At 38.8% G+C, this 22,342-nt stretch overlaps 2 protein-coding genes across 4 annotated transcripts in view; both read left to right on the top strand.

Annotated features, from left to right (window-relative positions):
* Window positions 1-15,626, top strand: part of LOC307044142 (metal transporter CNNM4-like) — a 61,237-nt gene extending 45,611 nt beyond the window's left edge. Inside the window, exons 5-9 of one of the 3 annotated variants that reach the window (XM_079689200.1) lie at window positions 3,412-3,508; window positions 4,907-4,969; window positions 7,415-7,471; window positions 9,092-9,270; window positions 10,250-15,626. In XM_079689200.1, coding sequence (XP_079545326.1) covers window positions 3,412-3,508; window positions 4,907-4,969; window positions 7,415-7,471; window positions 9,092-9,270; window positions 10,250-10,507 — 654 coding nt within the window. In that variant the 3' untranslated portion in view covers window positions 10,508-15,626. The remainder of the gene's footprint in view (window positions 1-3,411; window positions 3,509-4,906; window positions 4,970-7,414; window positions 7,472-9,091; window positions 9,271-10,249) is intronic. The other 2 variants (XM_079689201.1, XM_079689202.1) reach the window with 2 other exon arrangements.
* A 4,191-nt stretch (window positions 15,627-19,817) lies between these two features.
* On the top strand, window positions 19,818-22,073 carry LOC307042141 (interleukin-1 beta-like). The gene is made up of 5 exons (XM_079685870.1): window positions 19,818-19,901; window positions 20,207-20,428; window positions 20,904-21,068; window positions 21,254-21,387; window positions 21,592-22,073. The coding sequence occupies exons 2-5, from the start codon at window positions 20,215-20,217 to the stop codon at window positions 21,829-21,831; spliced, it is 753 nt and encodes a 250-aa protein (XP_079541996.1). The 5' UTR covers window positions 19,818-19,901; window positions 20,207-20,214; the 3' UTR covers window positions 21,832-22,073.
* Window positions 22,074-22,342: the final 269 nt, after the last annotated feature.

Genomic DNA, 22,342 nt, shown 5'->3' with positions numbered 1-22,342 from the left:
ATAAGTACAGTCCATTTACCAGTCCATTTTTAAATGATAAAGCTGAAGGAGGTTTGCAGTGCATGGCTGCTCCCCGCTCAGCAGCAATGTGTCCTTGAGCAAGGCATGTGACCTCTGATTTCTCAGTGGCCTGTGGAGGCACTGAGCAGGTGTGAAACTGTGTGTAACTGGATGAATATGGACCAGTGCGTTGTGGCAAAGGCATTCATGCCCAGTGAATTATCCCTTTCAACATAAAGATAAACTAGAAGAGCAGAACTCCGCCATGGCAAAATGCATCACGCAATGTGAACGGAAGTGGAACATAGTTTGTATTTTGGCCCCATCATTTGGATCTGCTCCAAAATATAATGTGCTTTTCCTTGGCTTATGCTACACCCTTCCTCCAAGTGTCATGAAAATGGTGATGAATGGAGGTCAAAAGAAGTATCTCCGACAGAATTGACAGCTTGTTGGAGAGCCCTCAATAAAGAAAATATGTTTATGTTTACCTCTGCCAAAGGGGAGGTTAAGTTCTCGGCTCAAATTATTTGCTTGTCAGCAGATTTTATGCTACAAACAACTGGCCAAATTCCCAATGATACTTGGTGGAGCATGGGCTAAGGAAGGACCCATTCCATGTTGGAACGTTTCCGGGGCTCATATACACATTTTGTCACTTTCTTTAACGTAGCGAGATAGGGCATTTATGCTGTATTCATGGGGAGTCAGAATAACTCACCTGATGGCCCCTCTGAAATCAGAGCAACATTACGTGTTGAATGAATTCTGAGCAATTATTTACAGTCAAATCTTCTTTGTAGCGTCCATGTTGTTTTAACAATTATGGCTCCAAGCTCAAACTAACTGAAGTTGGAGGAGGACCAACTCGGGGGAGGTGAATGCACCACTGGCTTTGGTGGAGATCTGCCCTCTGTGTTCCAGTCTGTTTTTACTTTTATTTTTCAGAAGATCATGGAAAACAAAGGATCCCTGAAAGCAGGGGCCTGAAAGAGAACAAACATGTGTGTTAAACGTGAGAGAACACTGTTAGGCAGAGTATGTAAACTAAGCCCTGAAGGTATGACAATGCACATTTTTACAGAGGCACACATGATGAGACACTACACGTGCCAACTTTAGCAAACATGCTTTTGTTCCAGCTTCTCAAATGTGAGAATTTACTTGATTTCTCTATTTTATAGCAACATGGATAGGTGTATTTGCAGATTTTATATGATTTTATAGACCAAGAAAAAACCAAAAATCGAATGAAAATGGCATGTTGCACCCTTATAGAGTGTAAGTAAGAAAGTAATACTATCAGTAAGCATTAATGTAAGATGAAAGGTCTTTAGATGATGTTCTTTCTTTGTTGGGATGTTGGATGGATATCAAGAAAACACAATTTGTTGTTACTCGAGAAAACAACGGCAAAATAGTAAGACATCTGACATTTTAGAGTGTCACTGATGTACAATACATTTAGTCAAACACCTGAGCTGCAGGGAGATGTTTGTGTGCTTAATTCAGCGCTGTGTCTGTGATGGGACCAGCCTACTTTGTTACTTCAGTGACAGATCCCCCCCCCCTCCTCTGTAATATCCAGGCAAGGTTTCTAAATTGGCACGCTCCCTAAAATAGCACAAGGGGATGGTTGTATCAGATCGTTTATGTTTGGAAATCCGACGGTCATACCAGTTTATTAGCGTATGGCAGGACAAGTTTAGGTTCAAGAAAAAACATACACAGTACTTAATACATTTTTTATTGACGTGTTTATTTAAAATGATCTCTTCTTGTTGCATAACGCAATGTTGTGTTCTTCATACATTCACATTTATCCTTCTGACTTTACCACATTACTCACACAAGTATTCTGTTTCTGCTTGTTCCAACACTTGAGGTTTTATGGGTGTAGTATTAACCCAAAATGTGACAGATTTTATGACTGTGACATGTTTACATGCTTTAATGCTCCAAAATGTCTTTATTTTTCTCATGCTGCCTGTGCTGCAGCACCTCTTTTCACCCTCTGTCTGAAACCAGAGCCCAGTGTGCTCTGATTGGTTAGCCGTGGCCAACCGCTTAGAGATGTTCAACCCCTTAACCTATCACGTACAATGTTTTGGAGCACTAGCCAATAGAAGGGCGAGTGTTATATAGTGATGTCATTATGTTACAGAAGTAGACAAAGGAGTCCAATAGAGGTGAGGGTGTGTGAGGGAACTTTAGGATTTTAACCTTTGCAGACCATGTACATGCACAAAAAATAAAAGCGTACTAAGACCCCTTTAAAATCTTGAATGTAATATGATGTTGTTTTAAGCATGATTGACTTTATTTTAATTTGATTAGAGTTTATACTCCACATACACAATTCTGCTGAGGAATAATTTACTGACTTACTTTAAGAAATTAAATGATAACTCGTGGCTGTAAGATACGAGCTCCGTGCATTTTTCTTGTTGTGCTTTGCTGCCACCTGTCCTGCTTTCATCTGCCCGCCCCCTCTGTTTGGGGAGGACGGAGTGATGGATGGAGGGAAGGAGGAATGACAGCAGGATTAACTGTGCTGTGTTGTTGCTGCACTTCACACATTCCAGCAGGCCGATTCAGGCCAACTCACAGAACCAACACAGAGGCCTCCTTAACCCCCTTCTGTCCTCTCCTCTGGCCTCTCCCTCATCTCCCCCTCTGACTCTCATCGCTGCATCCCTCTGGTCTACCCACTCTCCTCTTTTGCACCACTGCTCGATTTGCAGTCCCATCTCTTTTGAAATGTGTAAAGTTTGTAATAGTAAATAATCCAGTTCAAAATAAAAATGTTTCATCCCACAAGTGATGCAGAGCCTCTCCAGAGAACAATCACGGATGAATACTCCTCCTTGTTTTGACTATAGGCTGTTAACTGTATATGTGAAGGTTTTGACCTGTGGTTGTACCGCCCTCTAGAGGACAAACGGTGTCATTTCATACACACTGGAAGTCAGGCTTCCAATGCAGTCTTTCTTGAATATTAATTTGTAATCAAGGTATTTTAGATCTAAAAGTCAATGAGTTGATCCACAGAAAGTTAATAAAGATTTCTTGTGAAAATGAGCAAACATTGGCTGGTTGTAGATTCTCAAATGTGAAGATTTGGGTTTTACATTTTTGTTTTGTTGACATTTTAACATTTTTCTATTTTGTTGTATTAACTGAGAATATATCATTAATCTGATGATGCGATTACCCTACAGTTTCTAGACCCTCAAAATTCACGTCACTAAAAGTGGACTTGTTTTTGGGTGTCACATTATGCTTCAGTGGCCTTACCTCTTCAGAAAGAATAACAATCTTGGGGAATCTGGTTGAAAACGAAAATTGTAATGTTAATATCAAGCAAAAAACATATACAATCATTAACAATGCTTTTGCTCTTTTTTTCAGGGGCGAGTGGAGGTGGAGGCCGGCAACGAGAACATGAAGTTTGAGACCGGACCTTTCTCCTTCTACGGAGTCATGGCGCTCAATGCTCCCACACTGGGTGAGTCTTAAACTCCTCCTTCTCCTGTCCTGCAAATGGCTTAATGAAATGTAATTGCACTGTTAATGAATCTAAAAGGGTTACATTTGAATGTTCAGTGTATTGTTTCAGGTGTGAATACATGTACTGTCCCCTGGTGGCAAGATATTGGACCATCATTTTCACAAGAATAGTATTCACTTTAAAACAGCAGCACATTTTCGAGACAACGAGAGAGAAAAAAAAAATATGCAGAACAAAGCAACCAACTTGAAGTCACTTGAAGTTTGAAATGACAGCAGATTTCATTCAGTGTCTGTTGTCTTGCTTGTGGAAATCTTTTTAGTGTATGATATTGAAACCAAAGATTACAGGTTTTGATTTGAGTTCACTGAGGGGTTCATGATAATTTAGATAATGTTCCTGATGATCTTTGAACTCCTCTCCATCCCACTCCTCTCTCTCAAACACACACACACACACACACACAAACACACACACACACACACACACACACACACACACACACACACACACACACACACACACACACACACACACACACACTTTCACCGCCTTAAAATGCGAATAGTCACTCTTATGTTTTGTCTCTGCCAGTTTCCTCAGTTTTTTGTCAGCTTGTCCTCCCTAGTCCCATCTCTTTCTGATTATTTTTTCCTTCTATTCTATTTATTTTATTCTGTGTGGTGTTTAATATTGGACGACAACCTCTTACCTGTAGGGTGACTCATTAGGCCCTAAAGAAATAAAGACAGCACTGAGTACCTGGTCAGATCTCAGATATTTACTTTGAGTTTGAACACAACTTAAATGGTTGAACAACTGTTTTGTTTTAAAAAACCCTTGGTGGTTTTTGTAGAATAAAAAATGGGGTTTTGTAGAAAAACCTTGATCAACCATTTGTCCAAATGATATCCGAATGGAGTAAATAGACACATTATTGTTTCTGTAGGTGGAGCAAAAGATTAAACATTGGCTCCTCCGATCTGATTATGGAAAAACAAAAGGAATGATACATTGGGGCTCACCATGTGTGACTTAAACCAGCATAAAAGCCTCATTGGACACAGAGGCCACAAATGTTTCCTTTCTTCTTTTTGTTTCTCTTTTTCACCTCAACATCCAGAAGGACATGTATGAAGCATAACTCTTCATTTGACAAACCTTCCTTCATTCATTCACCCGTTTCCTCAGCCTCCCGAGCGTCAGTGTACATCTTAACCTGATGACGTGTGATGTTGCAGTTGGTTGTGCCTGTCCTCGTCTGTCTCCCTGTCTCCCACTGTCTCAATCACTCTCCCTTCATCCCCCCCTCCTCCCTCTGTCCTGTGGTTCTCCTCCTCCTCCTCCTCCTCCTCCTCCTCCTCCTCCTCCTCCTCCTCCCTTCTCTCCTCTCAGTGGCTGCACCTCGTCTTCGCCACCTCACCATTAAGAGGTTTTCTCTGTTCTCTTGGTTGCCAGGTAAACTCCGGCATGTCTGGGTCCTTTAACACTGAGGACAGGCGGGGACCTGGGGGAGGGGGGGGGGGTTGGTGGGGCTTCCGTGGGTGGGCAGGCTTATAGTTCTTGATATCACCTGTCAAAGGGTAAATACATGCCTCATCACAGAGGGCAGAAATAGCTTACATCCGAATCAGTGATGCGTTCCCTCTTATGACTTTTGCAATTTAGTCCAAAGGTGCAGACATTTTCAAAGGTTTCAACCCTATAGACACATCTGTGTAGCGACCCTTAAGGGAAAGTAAAGTACAAGACAACAGCTGCTTTATGGCTAATAGACTCCTTCTTCAACCAATCTGAATCTCATTTACACCTGGCTTTACTGAGCCAACACTTTATTTGCATGAATTTGGAAGATCATGTGAATAGGAAGCAGAGAGGAAGTGCTAAATCCATTTATTCTGTAACAACACGTGTAGGTTGAGGCCAAGTTACTGTACATGCACTGATTTAAATGTCCTTTGACTGCTCGCACTCTAGTAGAAGGCAGAGTAACATTGGTTTACTTTATGGTTTCTCTCTTTGAAAAAAAATCGATTTAATTACTAATAAAAACACCAAAAAAATCAAAATAACAACGGACTGCAGTGTAGAAATGGCCAACACATAATGTTGCCATTACATGCTTTGTCCAACAGAGGGCGCTGACAAGTTTGACAAAGTTGGAGCTAAAACAATTTGTCCATTAAGTGTCTTTTTAACAGATATATATAATTGTCTTTGTTTTAAGCCTCTGAAATGCAATGTTATACAACCAAAACAACAGCACTGTTGGTAAGTTTCAGATGGTTTTGTCCTCTGTTTGTTTTACAGAAGTATTTTAGTCCAAGATTAGTGTAACTGTATAAACACGAATATTGGAGAGAACTTGAAGCTATTTATAGTGGTTATTGTTGTGTTTGTTTGTATGTCCTGAAGATCCAGTCGGTAGCCTACCTTATCTTTAAGTTTCAAGACAGAAAAGTATACATACAGTTGCAAGAAAAAGTATGTGAACCCTTTGGAATTAGCTGGATTTCTGCATAAGTTGGTCATAAAATGTGTTCTGATCTGCACGTTTGAAGTTTGCAAAAGAGCACCTGGATGTTCCACAGCACTACTGGCAAAATATTCTGTGGACAGATGAAACCAAAGTTGAGTTGTTTGGAAGGAACACACAACGCTATGTGTGGAGAAAAAAAGACACAGCACACCAACATCAAAACCTCATCCCAACTGTGAAGTATGGTGGAGGGAGCACCATGGTTTGGGGCTGCTTTGCTGCCCCAGGGCCTGGACAGATTGCAATCATCGACGGAAAAATGAATCCTCAAGTTTATCAAGACATTTAGCTGGAGAACTTAAGGCCATCTTTCCACCAATTGAAGCTCAACAGAAGATGGCTGATGCAACAGGACAACGACCCAAAGCACAGAAGTAAATCAACAACAGAAGAAAATAGGCCTTCTGGAGTGGCCCAGTCAGAGTCCTGACCTCAACCCAATTGAGATGCTGTGGCATGACCTCAAGAGAGCGATTCACACCAGACATCCCAAGATTATTGCTGAACTGAAACAGTTTTGTAAAGAGGAATGGTCCAAAATTCCTCCTGACCGTTGTGCAGGTCTGATATGCAACTATAGGAAACGTTTGGTTGAGGTTATTGCTGCCAGAGGAGGGTCAACCAGTTATTAAATCCAAGGGTTCACAAAATGTTTCCACCCTGCACTGTGAATGTTCACATGGTGTGTTCAATAGAAACATAAAAACATATAATTGTTTGTGTGGCTTTAGCTTAAGCAGACTGTGTTTGTCTATTGTTGTGACTTAGATGAAGATCAGAACACATTTTATTACCAATTTATGCAGAATTCCTGAGAGTTCTTATACTTAATCAGCATTTCAAAATAAAAGCTTTTTGATATTGTAATAGTGCAGGGCCTGTAGCTGTATCCACCTTTACTCGGACATCCTCAAGGTCAAAGAAGGGTGGTGAAAAGATAGCGGATACTAAGATATGTTATATTGTGCCGAGTAATGTTAAAGAAGCAGAAATAGGGATATCAAGAAAGTAAAAAACTGAACTTGAAGTAGACAGCATAATGTACTCTTAATTAATAATGAAAATACAAATATGCAATCTCATTTATCATATTTAAGTTTACATTACATAAAAAGGGGACTTTTTCTCTGTCAAACAATTGCTAATCGTAGCTTCAAAAGCTACTTTGGGTGCTTTGGCAAGGAAAGGAGAAAGAAAGGAAAGTTTCCAACTGGATCTTAAAGGATTCTGCCTTGAAAATCAACATAATACATATTGTCTCAGGACTAATTGAATTCTAACTACTAACTAGAACAGTAGCTGTAGATAACCAGTATTAACTAGCTAGCTTAATTCATTGAAGCTAATGCCGTTGACGTGTCCAGGTAAAACAGTTTCCTATGACTCACTGAGGCCCCCTGCTGGAAGACTCACAGCTAACGGTAATAATTCACAGCAGCTGTTAAAGAGCATGAGTGTGAAGTGTGTGTGAGACTTTTGGTTGTTTTGTACGGATAAACCAAGCATGCCAAAAGTAAAGGCAAACTGTCTGCTGGGTGACACACATGAATGTTAGTCACCGTGGTTTCAGCATGTCGGAGAAGAAGTGGAAAATAACTCGCTAACTAAAGGAAGTCCTTTCTATTGTTATGTCATTCTATTATTAAGAAACGGTCATTACTGATGACTAAGATGTCTTCCGGGAAAGCACTACCATGTGTTACGGAAATCTACTATTTTTTAACCGATATTTGGTCAGTATTTAACCCACAAAATGGAGAATTGTGATATTAAAATAAAAACTTGGAATTCATTTAGATATATTTCTATTTGACAACAAAATAAGTCAATTAATACATTAATTTAATGGATTTATACTTAACCAGTACCTTTTTTTTATAAATCTTTTGAGACAAGTTTCATAAAAAAATGATCTTTATTCAGTTTTATGTAATTGATCCATTTTGATATTTCGCTTTGGGATGTTATTATCAGCATGACATCCGACATTATATAGACCACATTTAAATATTTGGAAAATGAATCCATGATCAAGTTAAGTGTTACCTTTTCAATAATCTACATGAATATACATGTTGGTAATACAGGAGAGTTATACATGTTGCATGGCGAAACTGTGGGTGGTAAAAGTTTAAAAGTATTACATTTGATCTTGTACATGTTGTGACTTGACATTCTTGTCCTAACCTGAATTAAGTGAATCTACTTTTGATGGATTACAGTATTTAATCCATTTAATTTCCCCCTCTGTCAATAAACCATGTAAGTTTGCATCCTGCGCTGCCCAATATTCAATTAAGATACTTTCCAATAACCGTGTCAGTCAATGACAGGTTTGGTTGGTGTAAGATATGATTATAAACATAGACTAAGTAATTGCTTGGTATGTTATTGGAAAATGTGTGTGTGTCACTGCCTTTGCGTGTGAGAGAAGCACCAGTTTGCTGTTGTGATAGTGAAACAAAGGGTATGTCTATTACAGATGGTCATGAGTTTGTCTGAAATAACTGAACATGAACCTTTCTTTTTGCCCCTTCCATCTCTTTTGCTCTCACAGAATTCATTTCAAACATGCATTTATTATACCTTGTTTGTCACTAATGATGTATCCATACCATTAATAGGAACCTGCCTTAAAGCCTGGACTGCCTCTTGTTCTCTCCAGGTCTTTCTTTGAGTTGCATCATGGAGCCATTAATTCATGAATGGCTTTGATGCACTAAAGCCAACACCACAGCTTTCTGTAGTGATAAACATCGTTTTCTGTTTAATGTATCTACACGGAAAAAACTGAAAGGTTGACTTTAATTAAATGTTTTCTGTCAACCAATGTAACATAACTGTATTAGGTTAGTTGAAAGCAATAATAGTTGTTTTTATTTCAGTAAATGTGAAATCTGTTGACATAACACATTGAATTCAAGTCAATGTTTCACTTTTTCAGTGTGTGCAAGGGGGCCGCAACAGATCTTTATCGCTCAATCCTGATTTTTAAAACCTTGATAACCTTTCTTTCCGTGTGTGTGTGTGTGTGTTTGCAGAGTTCCGTTCTCCGTCCCACATCAGCGGGTTGAACCGCACATCCTCTCTGAGCGGAGCGGACCGCACGGAGTCGCTCTCCATCAGCGGCAGCAACAGCCAGCTCAACAGCAGCCTCCCATCGCAGCAGTACACGCCCGACTTCTACGTCCGAGCGCTCACAGACCTGCAGTTTGTCAAGGTTGGTCATTTTACCACCTAATAGAATGAGTATGTGTACATCGGATAGAGTAAAGGTACAAAAAACATCCTCCATTTTATAGAGAGAGTTTTTATACCACAATCATAGAAAATCTTAGAGCGGAAAATGTTCTGTTCTCGCACCAGCGGTCTGTCTTGGCCGTTTTAGCAACTGCCCTGATAAAGTCGGTATTTACCCACAGCAAATTCAAGGCAGGACTGTAAACATTGCAAACAAAAAAACACGAGTGCCAATCGGCATGTACAGTGCTAATTGTATTCTCAATAATCCTAAATGGTGTTAAAGCAACCAGATATATGTAAAAAGTGCTAAAGAGGCCTAAATAAACTAATTTGTATAACTAAATATAGACAATTTTAAAATAAATGCCTAAATATCTATGGACCTGCAAAACACCGAATCAGTTATTGCTTGCTTGTGTGAACTGTGTTAGAATATGGAGTGAACTTTACTGGCATACATTGTTATGGCAATGTTCATATTATCTTTAAAGGACAACAATTTGGTACATCTGCTTTCTTCTTCTAGTAGCCAAGTGTTGGATATAAAGATCATATCTGTCCCTGAAGTATAAAGCTGTATGACATAGGACTGGTATTGATCCCATCCTACTAATTTCCTTCCATATCACATAGCTGATGCTTTTTATCAACAGCGACTTACAATAAGTGTATTCAACCCTGAAGAAACAAACTTTAAAAAGCAAGAATCCTGAAATGACATTAGCTATCAATAAGCGAAAACCATTAGCTAGCAAAAAAGCTAATAATCTGTTTCTCCCCAAATTTCAAACTATTCCTTTGAATCAGAGTTCATAGCATTCTGATCGAGGAGCGCCAACTTAGCAAGCAATTTAAAGCGTATGATTGAGGCCAGGAAGTAGTTGGAGTTGATAGTTTTTTCCTAAAACTTCCTTTCCAATACAGGCTTTATTTCCGTTCTCCCCTCTCTCTTTCAGATCACACGGTCCCAGTACCAGAACGGACTGATGGCGTCCCGTCTGGACAGCACCCCCCAGTCCCCGGAGAGCGGCCACAACTCCATTCGGATGGATCAGACCACCCCCCCCGCCACGGCCAACGCCACCATCACGGACCTGGGAGGGGACTCCCCCCCGACAGAGAACGGGCCGGACGAGACCACGCTCCTCCTCCTCAACGAGCAGAACTCACCGCACACAGCCAACCACCACAGCCCCCTGGAAAACAGCATTTGACACCCCCCACCCCGTCTACACCCCTAGTTTGCACGCATGCACTACTCCATCGAATATATGCTGAAGAGGGAAGGAGTGTGTGTGTGTGTGTGTGTGTGTGTGTGTGTGTGTGTGTGTGTGTGTGTGTGTGTGTGTGTGTGTGTGTGTGTGTGTGTGTGTGTGTGTGTGTGTGTGTGTGTGTGTGTGTGTGTGTGTGTGTGTGTGTGTGTGTGTGTGTGTGTGTGTGTGTGTGTGTGTGTGTGTGTGTGTGTGTGCGTGCGCGTGCGTGCGTGCGTGCGTGCGTGCGTGCGTGCGTGCGCGCGCGCGTGCGCGCGCGCATGCTCCTTAACATGTAAACTGACAGCAAACATCTGAAGGACCTGCTAAATCCAAAAGCCCCTCCCTCTTTTGCCCTTCATTCAGCAGCATCGCCGATCTTTGTGTGTTTTTAAACGTGTGTGTGTCTTGCTTCCCATTCACTGTCCCTAATGAGAGACTCAGGGAGAATCCACTCTCCTCCTCACCCTTCCCCTTGCCGACTTACATGTGTAGCATCCTGCATCCCCCTCCTCAGCATCCGTACAGCTAGAAGACAAAGATGACTCGAGCATGTCAGCAAGCAAAGTAATATATGTTCCGTAGACATTTAGAGTGAGATATTTATTGACAAACAATGTGCGAGACGGACACATAAGACGTTTTTTGTGGGGGAGGGTCTTTGGGTGGATTTTTATATAATAATTTTCTTCTTCTTCTTGTGTCCTCGGTAGAAGCAGGAAGTAGCCAAGAGCCTTTATATGCCAGAGTTGTTAAGAGATTTAGCAGCGTATTGTGATTAAGACAATCAATATGATTATTATGAATGTATTGAATTTAATGCGTTAGCTGTGCCCTCGCCCCTCCCTCGCTTGCAAACAGCCTCTCTGTGCATTGTTTGTTTTAGTCTTTAGATTCACCGAAGATTTCAATAAGGTGGCGGATGTTTGAGAGCACTTTGGGACTTTATAAGAGAGGGCTGGACTGTGTGTGTGTGTGTGTGTGTGTGTGTGTGTGTGTGTGTGTGTGTGTGTGTGTGTGTGTGTGTGTGTGTGTGTGTGTGTGTGTGTGTGTGTGTGTGTGTGTGTGTGTGTGTGTGTGTGTGTGTGTGTGTGTGTGTGTGTGTGTGTGTGTGTGTGTGTGTGTGTGTGTGTGTCCAAGTCCAACCAAATGGCCATCACCAGACTTGGTGGGAACTAAAACCAAAAGAGGGAAGCTTGATCACATTCTGACTAGAAAATACCTTACAAAATCGGAGACTTTATTTATTGAGTTCAATGTGTGTGTACATATATTATTGTCAATAATTGGGGGACGAGAAATGTGATTTAAATGTTTGCCTCAATGTGAGATTTTACATGGTGAATATTTCTTCAGTGGTTATGTATGGGTTTCCCTTTTTTGTTAATCAGATCTGGGGAAGGGTGGTCACGCTGAACAGCAGACCTTAACATTTATTGATGTTTGTATATCTGTAGCTAAACACACCTCTCAGCCTCGACATCACCCACATTTGTTCAGAAGTTCGGGAAACAATGTTGTATATTTCTTTTGATTTTCACAATGCCTGTTTTTCACAGAACTGCACACACTCCAGTTGTATTTTTACTGTACTTTCTGAGGAGATTTTAAAGGAAAGGTCTTTCCTAAAACTCATAAATGTTGTGTCTTGTGACCGATTTTTCTTTGATTGATTTCAAGATTTTTTTAGTGGCACAAAACATGAAAAATGAACCATTCATCTTTTTTTGTTTTTAAAACCAAAGAGAAAGGGCTGCTTTCTAGTCTTCTTATTCCCTGATGTTCAGCGTTCACACAACCAGACATCTGTGGTTGTGTGAACTACATATACCAGAATGCAATGCAGCTAAATGAAACGTTTTTATTTTCCTAAGCAGATACATGTTTTGTTTATCCCATATTAATCACAGGTGAATCCAACAAGTTCCCATCAGCTCTACTAAATGTTGTTAAAGGAATACTGGGAAATGTAGGACATCAGGAGAGGGAGTAGACAATACATGCTGAAGGGAAGTGGGTCCACTCACCTATTTTTCAAAGTCCACTTTTCCATGTCTCCTATACATGTGTGTTAAGAGACTCGGAAAGTTTCAGGAGAAAAGATTCGCTCTCTTTTTGTCCTGATCAATATAAAAACCTAGTAGTATGAGCTGATCAGATTTGGCAACGTTGTGATGTCACAATGTTTTTTGGGTTGGACAACCATTAGCCAATAACCACACAAGGTAACCCCCCACCTTATCACCTGAATAGAGCTCCTTTTTGTTTTTTTAAAACCAAACATCTCTCAGAGGGGCGTGGCCAGCAGCAGCTCATTAGCATTTAAAGCTACAGACACAGAATCAGCACTTTTGAAACAGGGCTGAAACAGAGGGGTTTATGGGATGCTACAATGCACACTTCATAGACATGTTTTGTATTTATCTGAGACCTATAATATATTGCTAAAAAGATTGTATAATAGGGGACCTTTAAAGTTTGTGAAGTTGGACTTTTTTTTGGTGGTCAACATCATCTGTTTCCCTAAAGACAGTTTTCAATAGTCCCGAATTCCACTACCCTAAATCAAATAATGTTGTGAAATTCAGTGATTGTACTGAACTATGAGGTCATCTTTTCATCTGTTCCCCCTTCCTCTTCTGCAGATGACAATATCATTTTCAGCGTGGATCTGAAACAAAAACCCTGACACAAATGGAGGAATCTAATTATGTTTTCAAATGAATTGCCTTCCTCTTTTTCAGGTTTTCTCATTTAGGGTAGCTTATGTCACAAGTGTTAAAAACAAAAAAAAGATCAAGAAAAGTAACTTACTGTAATTTGAGTCCGTACATTTCAGGCTACTCTGCTGATGCACCACATAAGACTTATTTTTCTGAAACCACCTTATATAAATTATATCTAAAGATTTGACCTTTCAAACGAACATATGTATAGAATTTAAAGAAGGCAGCCAGTTTCCGGAAGTAGCCATGATAGTTGAACTTTGTCTTAATGTCATGTGTTTTAGACGACTTTCTGCCTAAGACACGAGCAGCTTTATGAAGAATAATTAGACAAGTTGTTTTATGGTGCATTGTGGGTCGTTGCTGTCCTGGGCTCATGCCAACCATTTATTTGAGCAGATATTGACTTTGTCGGGAACATTAGTTTGAATAAGACACAAGCAGATTATTTAACCTTAACTCGGAAATCTGTTATGGACTTCAGTTTTAGTGTGGTGTCCAGTTTACCAATACAAAAAGGTATGTCCAATTTATTTTTATTTTAACTGGAAAATGTTCACAATTAGGCTTATCATATTTCAATATGGAGTTTGGCAACACTAAATTCACAGCAGACTGGATTTTTAGTGACATTATTGGTTAAATTAAACCCAGTTGGCAAAGAGGGCAACAATTACATTCTGTTATTAAATGTGAATAAGAGCAATAGCCAAAATGCCCCTTTTCTATGCACTAATGATTAGTATTCAAATTAGTTGTGCTTTTTAACTAGTCAACTATTTTGTGACCTCGTGATCTTTTTGTTGGTGTGTCTTATGTTTAGTTTGTATTGATTGAATAAGGAAAAGCCATGTACAATGTACTTAAATAATTAAGTCAAATTCGGTTTATTATTATCTAGTATTACTTTCACCCCTGACAACTCTATGTCTGTTAGACTAGATACTAAAACTCAGTTTAAAGGTCAGAGGGCGTGCTTACCTATTAATATATACCACTAAAGCTTATATTTTATAATGGGTCAACATCTGTTGGGAATAATCGGTTAACCAGATATAATCTGTACAATTTATCCCAAAATGTATTTGTTGTGATCTTGAAAATGATCATTGTCTCTCTTCTCAATCTTTAAATGCTTGCCTGGCACCAAGCCAAGGTGTTAATCCTACACTTCCACTCACTATATGGGTGTGATAGTTTCTGGTGCGCCCTGTGGAAATATTTAAAGATGCGTTTCTCCTTTGGGAAACATTGCATAATATCGGGCAGACTGTCTATGAGCTCATGATAATACCTTTAAAGAAACCTGCTTAGTGACATGTAAAAAAAGAAAAGAAGTTGAGACTTTTCCTTTTAGGTTTTTTAAGGGAAAACTTTTTGACACAACCATTTAGAAATGTATGGCAACTGAGGTCACAAATGGGGCACTAAATGCATTTATTGCTATATAAATACGAAGAAAATAGCCTCCTTTTATCATATAGTCATAAAAGCAAAATCTACTTGACAAAAACACACTTTATTTTGAAAGGTACTGATGTTTATTTCAACCATGTGGAGTTTCTTCTGAATGCCCGGCTCTGACTTAGAATGTTTTAAAAACAAGAACTCCACATTAATTAAATTCCCTAATTTTGGGACTGGAAAGCCCGGACTGTTCTGTGATCTAAAAATGAAAGCACTTTAGCATGGAAAGCAGTATTTTCCCCAAAAGGCCAAAAATGTGCCAAAGTTGCTGTCTCATAGTTCCTGTCGCAATAATGTTACTGACCAGGCTTTCATAATCACTGCTGACTCCTTAACATGACACGGCTCTTTGTTTTGTTTGTTTTTTAAATGTCTTGTCAGCACAAAAGCAAGAAGCTTAAGCATCTCTGTGGCTCACCATTCTGTTGCCTTTACTATCTTTGAACGACTGTACTTTGATTTCATTCCTGAATTATTTTTTGACACAAATACTCCCAGTTCTCACGATTTTGTATTCATTTTGTAGATTTTTGTGGCTAAGATTGTGCCCGTTTTAAATTGTAATTGATTGGGGTTAATTATGTGTGTTTGTTATGTGTGAAAGCTTGTGGATCTATTTTCTTTCATCTTTTTTTTACCTCAGAACAGTGTCAGTAATTGTGGTTAACAACAATCTTCTTTTTTGTATTTGTCATGATCTGAATTTGGGAACAGAGCGACTGGTGTTTAGGGGGTAATTATCGTAGTGTCCTTCATTCTCTCTGGCATGCTGTAACTTCAAAAAAACAACAACAGAGAAACAAGATGTAAATACTGTTTTATAATTTCTGTCTTAATGAGTTTTGATGATGAAGAAAGTTATTAATAAACTTGAGTTATATTTCTCTATGGACCTTTGTGATGGATTTCATTTCCTCTGAGGACTTATACACTTGTTAAACTAATTCCAACATTAAAAAATAAGTAAAAATCTTCAGTATTTAAAAAATCTGTATTCTAATGAACTTCATGTATTATTAATTGTTGTATCCAGTTTTAGGCCTCCATAAGTTTCTATCTTGTTATTGATAAGCTTAATATAATTTTAAACAACTAATTTGAGATATATAATCGTAATTTTTCAACTTTCCCCTGCTTAAAATGACAAAGAATACTAGCCTTTTTCCTTTCTCTTTACTCATTGGTGTGTACAATTGTTGGTCGCAGTACTTTACTCACATGAAAGCCAGTTAAACCAGATAGTAACAATAATGGCCCATGGTGATGAAACATCCACTTTTTGTTTATTGCTGCAAGTTGCGGCTGGTTTGTAATTTACACACGTGGGCTGGGGGTGGACAAGGAACTGAGATTACGCCGTTTTACGGAAATGCGTTAACTTTTCTTCACTTGAGTAATCCCAAATCTTAGCTCCTCTTCTCTTACATCACTGGGAAATTTATCCGTAAAACTGGTTCTTCCGGATGTTACTCATCATCATGAACAAGTGATATGAAAGAATTAAAACTATGGATATAACAATAAAGTATATGATTACATTTGATCTCATGAAACTCCCTTGTGTTTATGACACGCTGGGTGAGTCCAATGTAGAAACCTAATATTAGAAAAACAGAGTATGTTCAAAATATGATGCTTGTCTTCCGGTTGTATTTTATGCCTCTCAATGCTTTAATGTTCAAAAAGCTCTTTATTCTTCTCATACTGCCTATGCTGCAGCACCTCTTTTCACCCTCTGTCTAAAACCAGAGTCCAGTCTGCTCTGATTGGTTAGCTGGCCGGCTCTGTTGCGATTGGTCAACCGCTTAGAGATGTCCCACCCTTTAGCCTTTCACGTTTAATAAATCGCTTAATAAATCTGACACTAATGGCTTAGCGCTGTAGTTATTATAGTTGTTACATTATTGATGCTGATCAGGTGTTTGGTTGGGAAGGGGGCACATTATTGAAAAATAAAAATACTTATTTCTACTCCCATTTTTTATACACGTAGTGGCAATTTGTGACAATCGTAAGTGGCAAATAAAGTTTCCCTATTTAATTGTTTTCTTTAGGCAACATTTTTATTAGCAATACATCGTTTTCTCAAGTGGGATGATCCATTTTTTAAATATCCACTCAATGCTGACAGAGTGCATTAGTTGATGTGGATTATCAAGTTTTTCCACAGCAGCAAATCTGCTAAATTGTTGGCTAATTCTTGTAGTTTAGCATATTTTTATATTTAAAAAAGTCATTTCTACTTCTGCTTATTTTCCGCTGGCAACTCCAGTTAGATCATTAGTCAGCAGCAAGGAGTGAATCACAGCGTAGGAGCAACAACATGACACTGTGGTTAAACCACACACACACACACACACACACACACACACACACACACACACACACACACACACACACACACACACACACACACACACACACACACACACACACACACACACACACTGAACACACACACACACACGCAAAGACATACACACTGCTCCCAGAGTCCAGACAAATCAAATATGTCCACTACTTTTCCTCCGATCGGTCTCAATTGGATAATCAAACATCAAAACAAGGCATTCCTTAATTTCCCAGCTTTCTTCTGTTCCCCCAATGTCTTAAACTTAAAAGTATTTTAACTATGAAGAGAAAGGGTAAGCTCTGGACTCCATTCATCATTGTCCAGAAGGTGGTTGTTTGACATCCTATCTACAACTTATATGTAAAACCAAAGACATGATCATTTATTTTAAAAGACATCTCCACCTAGGAATTCGTATGCATCAAGACAGTGGAATTTGTGCAATCTTACAAATAACTTGGGGCAATTATTAACTCAAACTTTGAAGCAAATTGTGAAGCTGTGTTCAAAAAGGGGTGCCAGCGTTTGTTCTGAACCTGATGCACCTTTTCCGTGTTTTAAATAAGACTTACAAATCACGATGTAAAAGAAACGTTTAAAATGAACAGATACAAAAAAAATTATCTTAATGGAATAAATATTCAAATAAACTACATGTTTGTTTGTGAGAGCTTGGAGCAGCAGATTAGAAATACATTTTGAAGCTTAGCCAATTAGCGCTTCGCACGAAGATTTTTACGGGGCATATTTATTAACACTTACGTTGTTGAAATTGCCAATTTTGTCACCACAACCTTTAATAGTGTATAATTCATGAAAAATGTTTTAGCGTACACAACATATACAATCTTGAGAACAATTATACTCTTCACACTTGGTGGAATGAGGTTTGTTATTACGCCTATACTCTACAGCACTTTTCTTTAAAGAATGTAGCTAGTAGCGTGTAATTGTATGACTATCCTTTGGCGGCCACAGTGTTGGTGAAGGAGAGTAACAGGTTGTTGTGTTTATTGTGACAATGATGAAAATTGACAATTTTTTGATTAAAGTGTCAAAGAAGGATAGAAGAGACGTTAAAGTTAGCTCGGGCATGGATCAACAGCTATGGAGCAGCTAAACAAAAACTAAAGGACAGAAGGCTGTGCTACTTTGGAAAAACATACGTTGTAATTTATCTCGGCAGAGTGAGTTCGGACCAGACACACTTTGAAATAAAAGACAGCTTTGGCGCTTAAACTAAAATTGGTTTGGCTTGGACTTAACTGTAGTTTTCATATACACTCAGTATTTGATATAACTACCATTTCACTCCTCAAGCAGTGTGGGTTCACTCAGGTTGAATCCAGGCTGGGAGCCGTGGGTGACGCTTCCCCTTGCATCACAACAGGGAAGTGATGAAATGTGAGATTGAGCCGCTGTTATGTAACTCTAAACAATAAGCAAGTCTACTATGGCTGGTGGAATATTTGTTCACATCAAAAGGACCACAAAACCCTACTCAAAGAGGTGTACGATTAGGTCATAGCAGAGAAGAAAATGCCACATTGCATATAATGAACTCTGCCATATTTACAGAAGGCTTTCTGTATTTTATGGTATTTCCAAAACACTTTTACGCAGTTTTAACTAACAAAAATGTACAGGGTCAGCAGAGCGGTGGAGGATGCTTCCTTCATATTGTTTTAACATGAAAACCCACTGGCCACACACTAATGACACACAATTACCACAAACCTTTACTGATTTATCGTCATCTTTAACACTTTGGAGCAAGATGTTTTGGTTGGTCAGATAATTGATTTTTGGAAATATCCTTAGTAAGATGGGAAGAATGATACCAACTGGCAATTCCTAAGTAATACAACAATCCAGCATTTTAACCATTTTAACATTTTGTTTATTTGTACGGACAAACCAACAAGATACACAATACTGAGTCACTTCACAAAATGATACAAAAAAATGTAAGTGCTGCCTGTAACATAAATACAATTTGTTGGCTTAGACTACTATTTCTTTATTTATTCATCAGAAACTTGCCAATTAGTACAAACAAACAAGCATATTGTACACAAAATAACATGCGATTTTAGCAGAAGATCACACAATAAGACTTTACATTATTTAACTAGGTGTAAAGGAATACTATCCATAAGTAGCAATATCCAGGTTCTAATTCACATTTCCAGCATTGTCCCCAAACTTTAAATCTTCTACACTAATTATTATCAGATGGGACATTTATATTAGATTACCTGAGGACCCTGTGACCTGCATGTAGCTATGATGGAGCAGGGTGATGATGCTGTAGTCAGTGACTGTTGGTGAATTTTCCGTCAATTATTCCTTCAGATTTTATCTGCGTATTAAATACAAATATTGTTTATAAAAATAAAATATTTGTTTTTGAGTCTTGTGTGTAATTTGATTGGGAGAAAACACAGAGATGTATTTTTTTCTTAGTGAATTTGAACCCATGATAACTCTATTTTATTGTTGAATCTGTTATTCAAGCTTTAGATGTAGCATGTTTGGCAGTTCTACTTGGCAGTTTTTTATTAGGGTGTGTGTCACAATCACACTAAGTCTGAGTAGTGTGTTTACGGCATAGGTGTGCAAGTACAGTATTTCATCACACATGTCACAGTGAGCGCATAGAAAGACCATCCCACTTCCTTATGCGGAGGGGAAATTACCTTGACAGTGTATAAAGCCTGCAGATCAGCACAGGCAGACAGAACACCAACAACAGGAAACTGCTGGGATCTTAACCATACACTAAAAACAACTTCTATATTGACCTTAACAGGTAAATGACTTTTCTTGGCATATTTTTCTCTTTCAATCTTGAGAAGATTTTAAACAGGATATTTGCTTTCTTTGATATTTAAAATACCTAGTGTAACAAACTGCTAAAACAGCAAAAGTGTTGATATAGGTGTACTGTAGCTAAACAAGGAAGTGAATGGGTAAATAATCCAATTTAAAATACAGAATATTAGATAAAACTGGTAAAATGAAGCTGTAAACATGTAATGTAATGTAAACATGTTAATTATGCGGTGTGATTGAGTGACATTTAAAAATCTCTCTGTCCTCCTGATCTTCAATCAGAAAAAAAGATGGAATTCGAGATGAAATGCAACATGAGCCAGATGTGGAGCTCCGATGTGCAGTCAGGGCTGGACTTTGAGATTACCCATCATCCCCTGACAATGAGGAAAGTGGTCAACCTCATCATCGCCATGGAGAGGATGAAGGGCTCAGAATCAACGCTGAGCACTGAATTCAGAGATGAAAACCTGCTCAACTTCATCATGGATAGCATAGTGGAAGGTAATAAAACTGGCTTTATTTCACGGTATCCCTGAACAAAATGTGTGGGCTTTTTTTATCTGTTAGCATAGAGGTTTAAATGTGCGCTACCCACAGTGAATCTGTATATGTAAAAACAGAAATGCTGTCATCTAATTCATTCATGGAGTGAACATCTGACATCTTGTTGGCCTTTACACACAATGTTTATCATTTTTAAATAACTTTAAATAACATCCATACAGACTTTTGTTCAATTACTTGCTCTTTTAACTCACTTATAATAGTGGGACATCCAACACTGAGTTTATCTATAGCTGTATTTAAAGTCTGTACATGCATACTGTATGATATAATGTATGCTAAGCAGCAGTACATTATTCATGAATGTCTTTTTAAAACAGGAAAATAACAACTGTGGCAGTTATTTCTCCTTCACAATGAGATCACAACAGCAACATAACTAATCAAGTGTGTAACTTTTCCTTCCCCACAGAGCAAATTGTGTTCGAGTGTGCCTCTGCTCCACCAGCTCAGGTGACACGGACGGGCGTAGAACAGCAAAACATAACCGACGAAGAGAAGAGGAGCTTAGTTATGGACCAAAACAGCATGGAGCTCCATGCAGTGACGCTGCAGGGAGGCGCTGAACACAGAAAAGGTGATTACTTGTTACTGGTGTAACTGATTTTATTGTATACAAATGTTAAATTTAAATGTATAAATCATTAACCTGCTTGATGCCTTGTCTTATTGCTGCTGTACATGTTCCTCCTGCATGACAGAAGGTGACATGGTTGTTCCGCTTTCATCAAAGTGAACCTGTATCTTGTGTTCTCTCCTCAGTTTTCCTGAACATGTCAACCTTTTTGCACCCTGCGTCCACCATTGAGGGCAGAACTGTGGTTCTGGGCATCAGGGGCCAAAATCTGTACCTGTCATGCCGCAAGGATGGTGACAGTCCAACCTTGCATCTGGAGGTAAAACTCGTGAATTATTACATAAATCCCCCATAAAGATTACTCCCTTTGTAATAATAAAGGGAAATAGTTCCAATACGGCCTGGATTGCAAACACCTGGAAGAAAAACAGCACATTTGTACATGAATTTACTTTTTGAGCTAGTAATTTTGTCTGGAGTGATAGTCAACCTTTTGACATTCTTCTATCTTTTCACACCTCAGGCATTGGAGGACAATAGTCTGCTGAACATCAGCTCCGACAGCGACATGGTGCGATTTCTCTTCTACAAAAAGGACAGCGGGGTGAACAGCAGCACCCTCATGTCTGTCGCTCAACCCAACTGGTACATCAGCACAGCAGAGCAAAACAACAAGCCGGTGGAAATGTGCCAGGAGACCGCCAAACGCTACCGCTCCTTCAACATTGGTGACATCCAAGGAAATGTTGAACGCCAGAGTTAAAAACCTACCAAAGAAACTGGCAGTCTAGATTGACCCTCTTAAGAGGAAAATGTGGATAGTGTAAATTACACTGCAATTTTTGATTTAAAAAAGCAATGATTTTTTGAAAGTCTCTTTACTGTATGTACCAAGTACACAAAGTGAAAAGCTTAGTGTACTGACAAAAGTCATGTTTCACCAGAAGGTGGCATTATTGTGCTATCTGGTGAACACCCTATGTATTTATTTTGCTGATTAACATGATGCACTGTTAATGCTTTTTTATCTAATTATTTATTATTTATGCACCATTTCAAAAATGTGTATTTATTTGAAAGAATGGTAACTAACAAGTATTTAAACTGTGTACTGTGAAATATTTAATAAAGCCTTATAACTTATTACAATGTGTGTTTTATATGTTCAATCAGTGTTTGGTTTATGATAAAGGCATTCACAACAGACATCAGCTGTAGTTCAATTCCAATGCAGTAATTCTAAGCCGATTAACCATAGGCCTATAGTCTATGTC

This window comes from Notothenia rossii (assembly GCF_949606895.1).
Source record: "Notothenia rossii genome assembly, chromosome: 6".
Lineage (NCBI taxonomy): Eukaryota > Metazoa > Chordata > Actinopteri > Perciformes > Nototheniidae > Notothenia > Notothenia rossii.
Note: the sequence above shows the minus strand (reverse complement) of the source record. Positions and strands in the feature narration are given on the sequence as shown.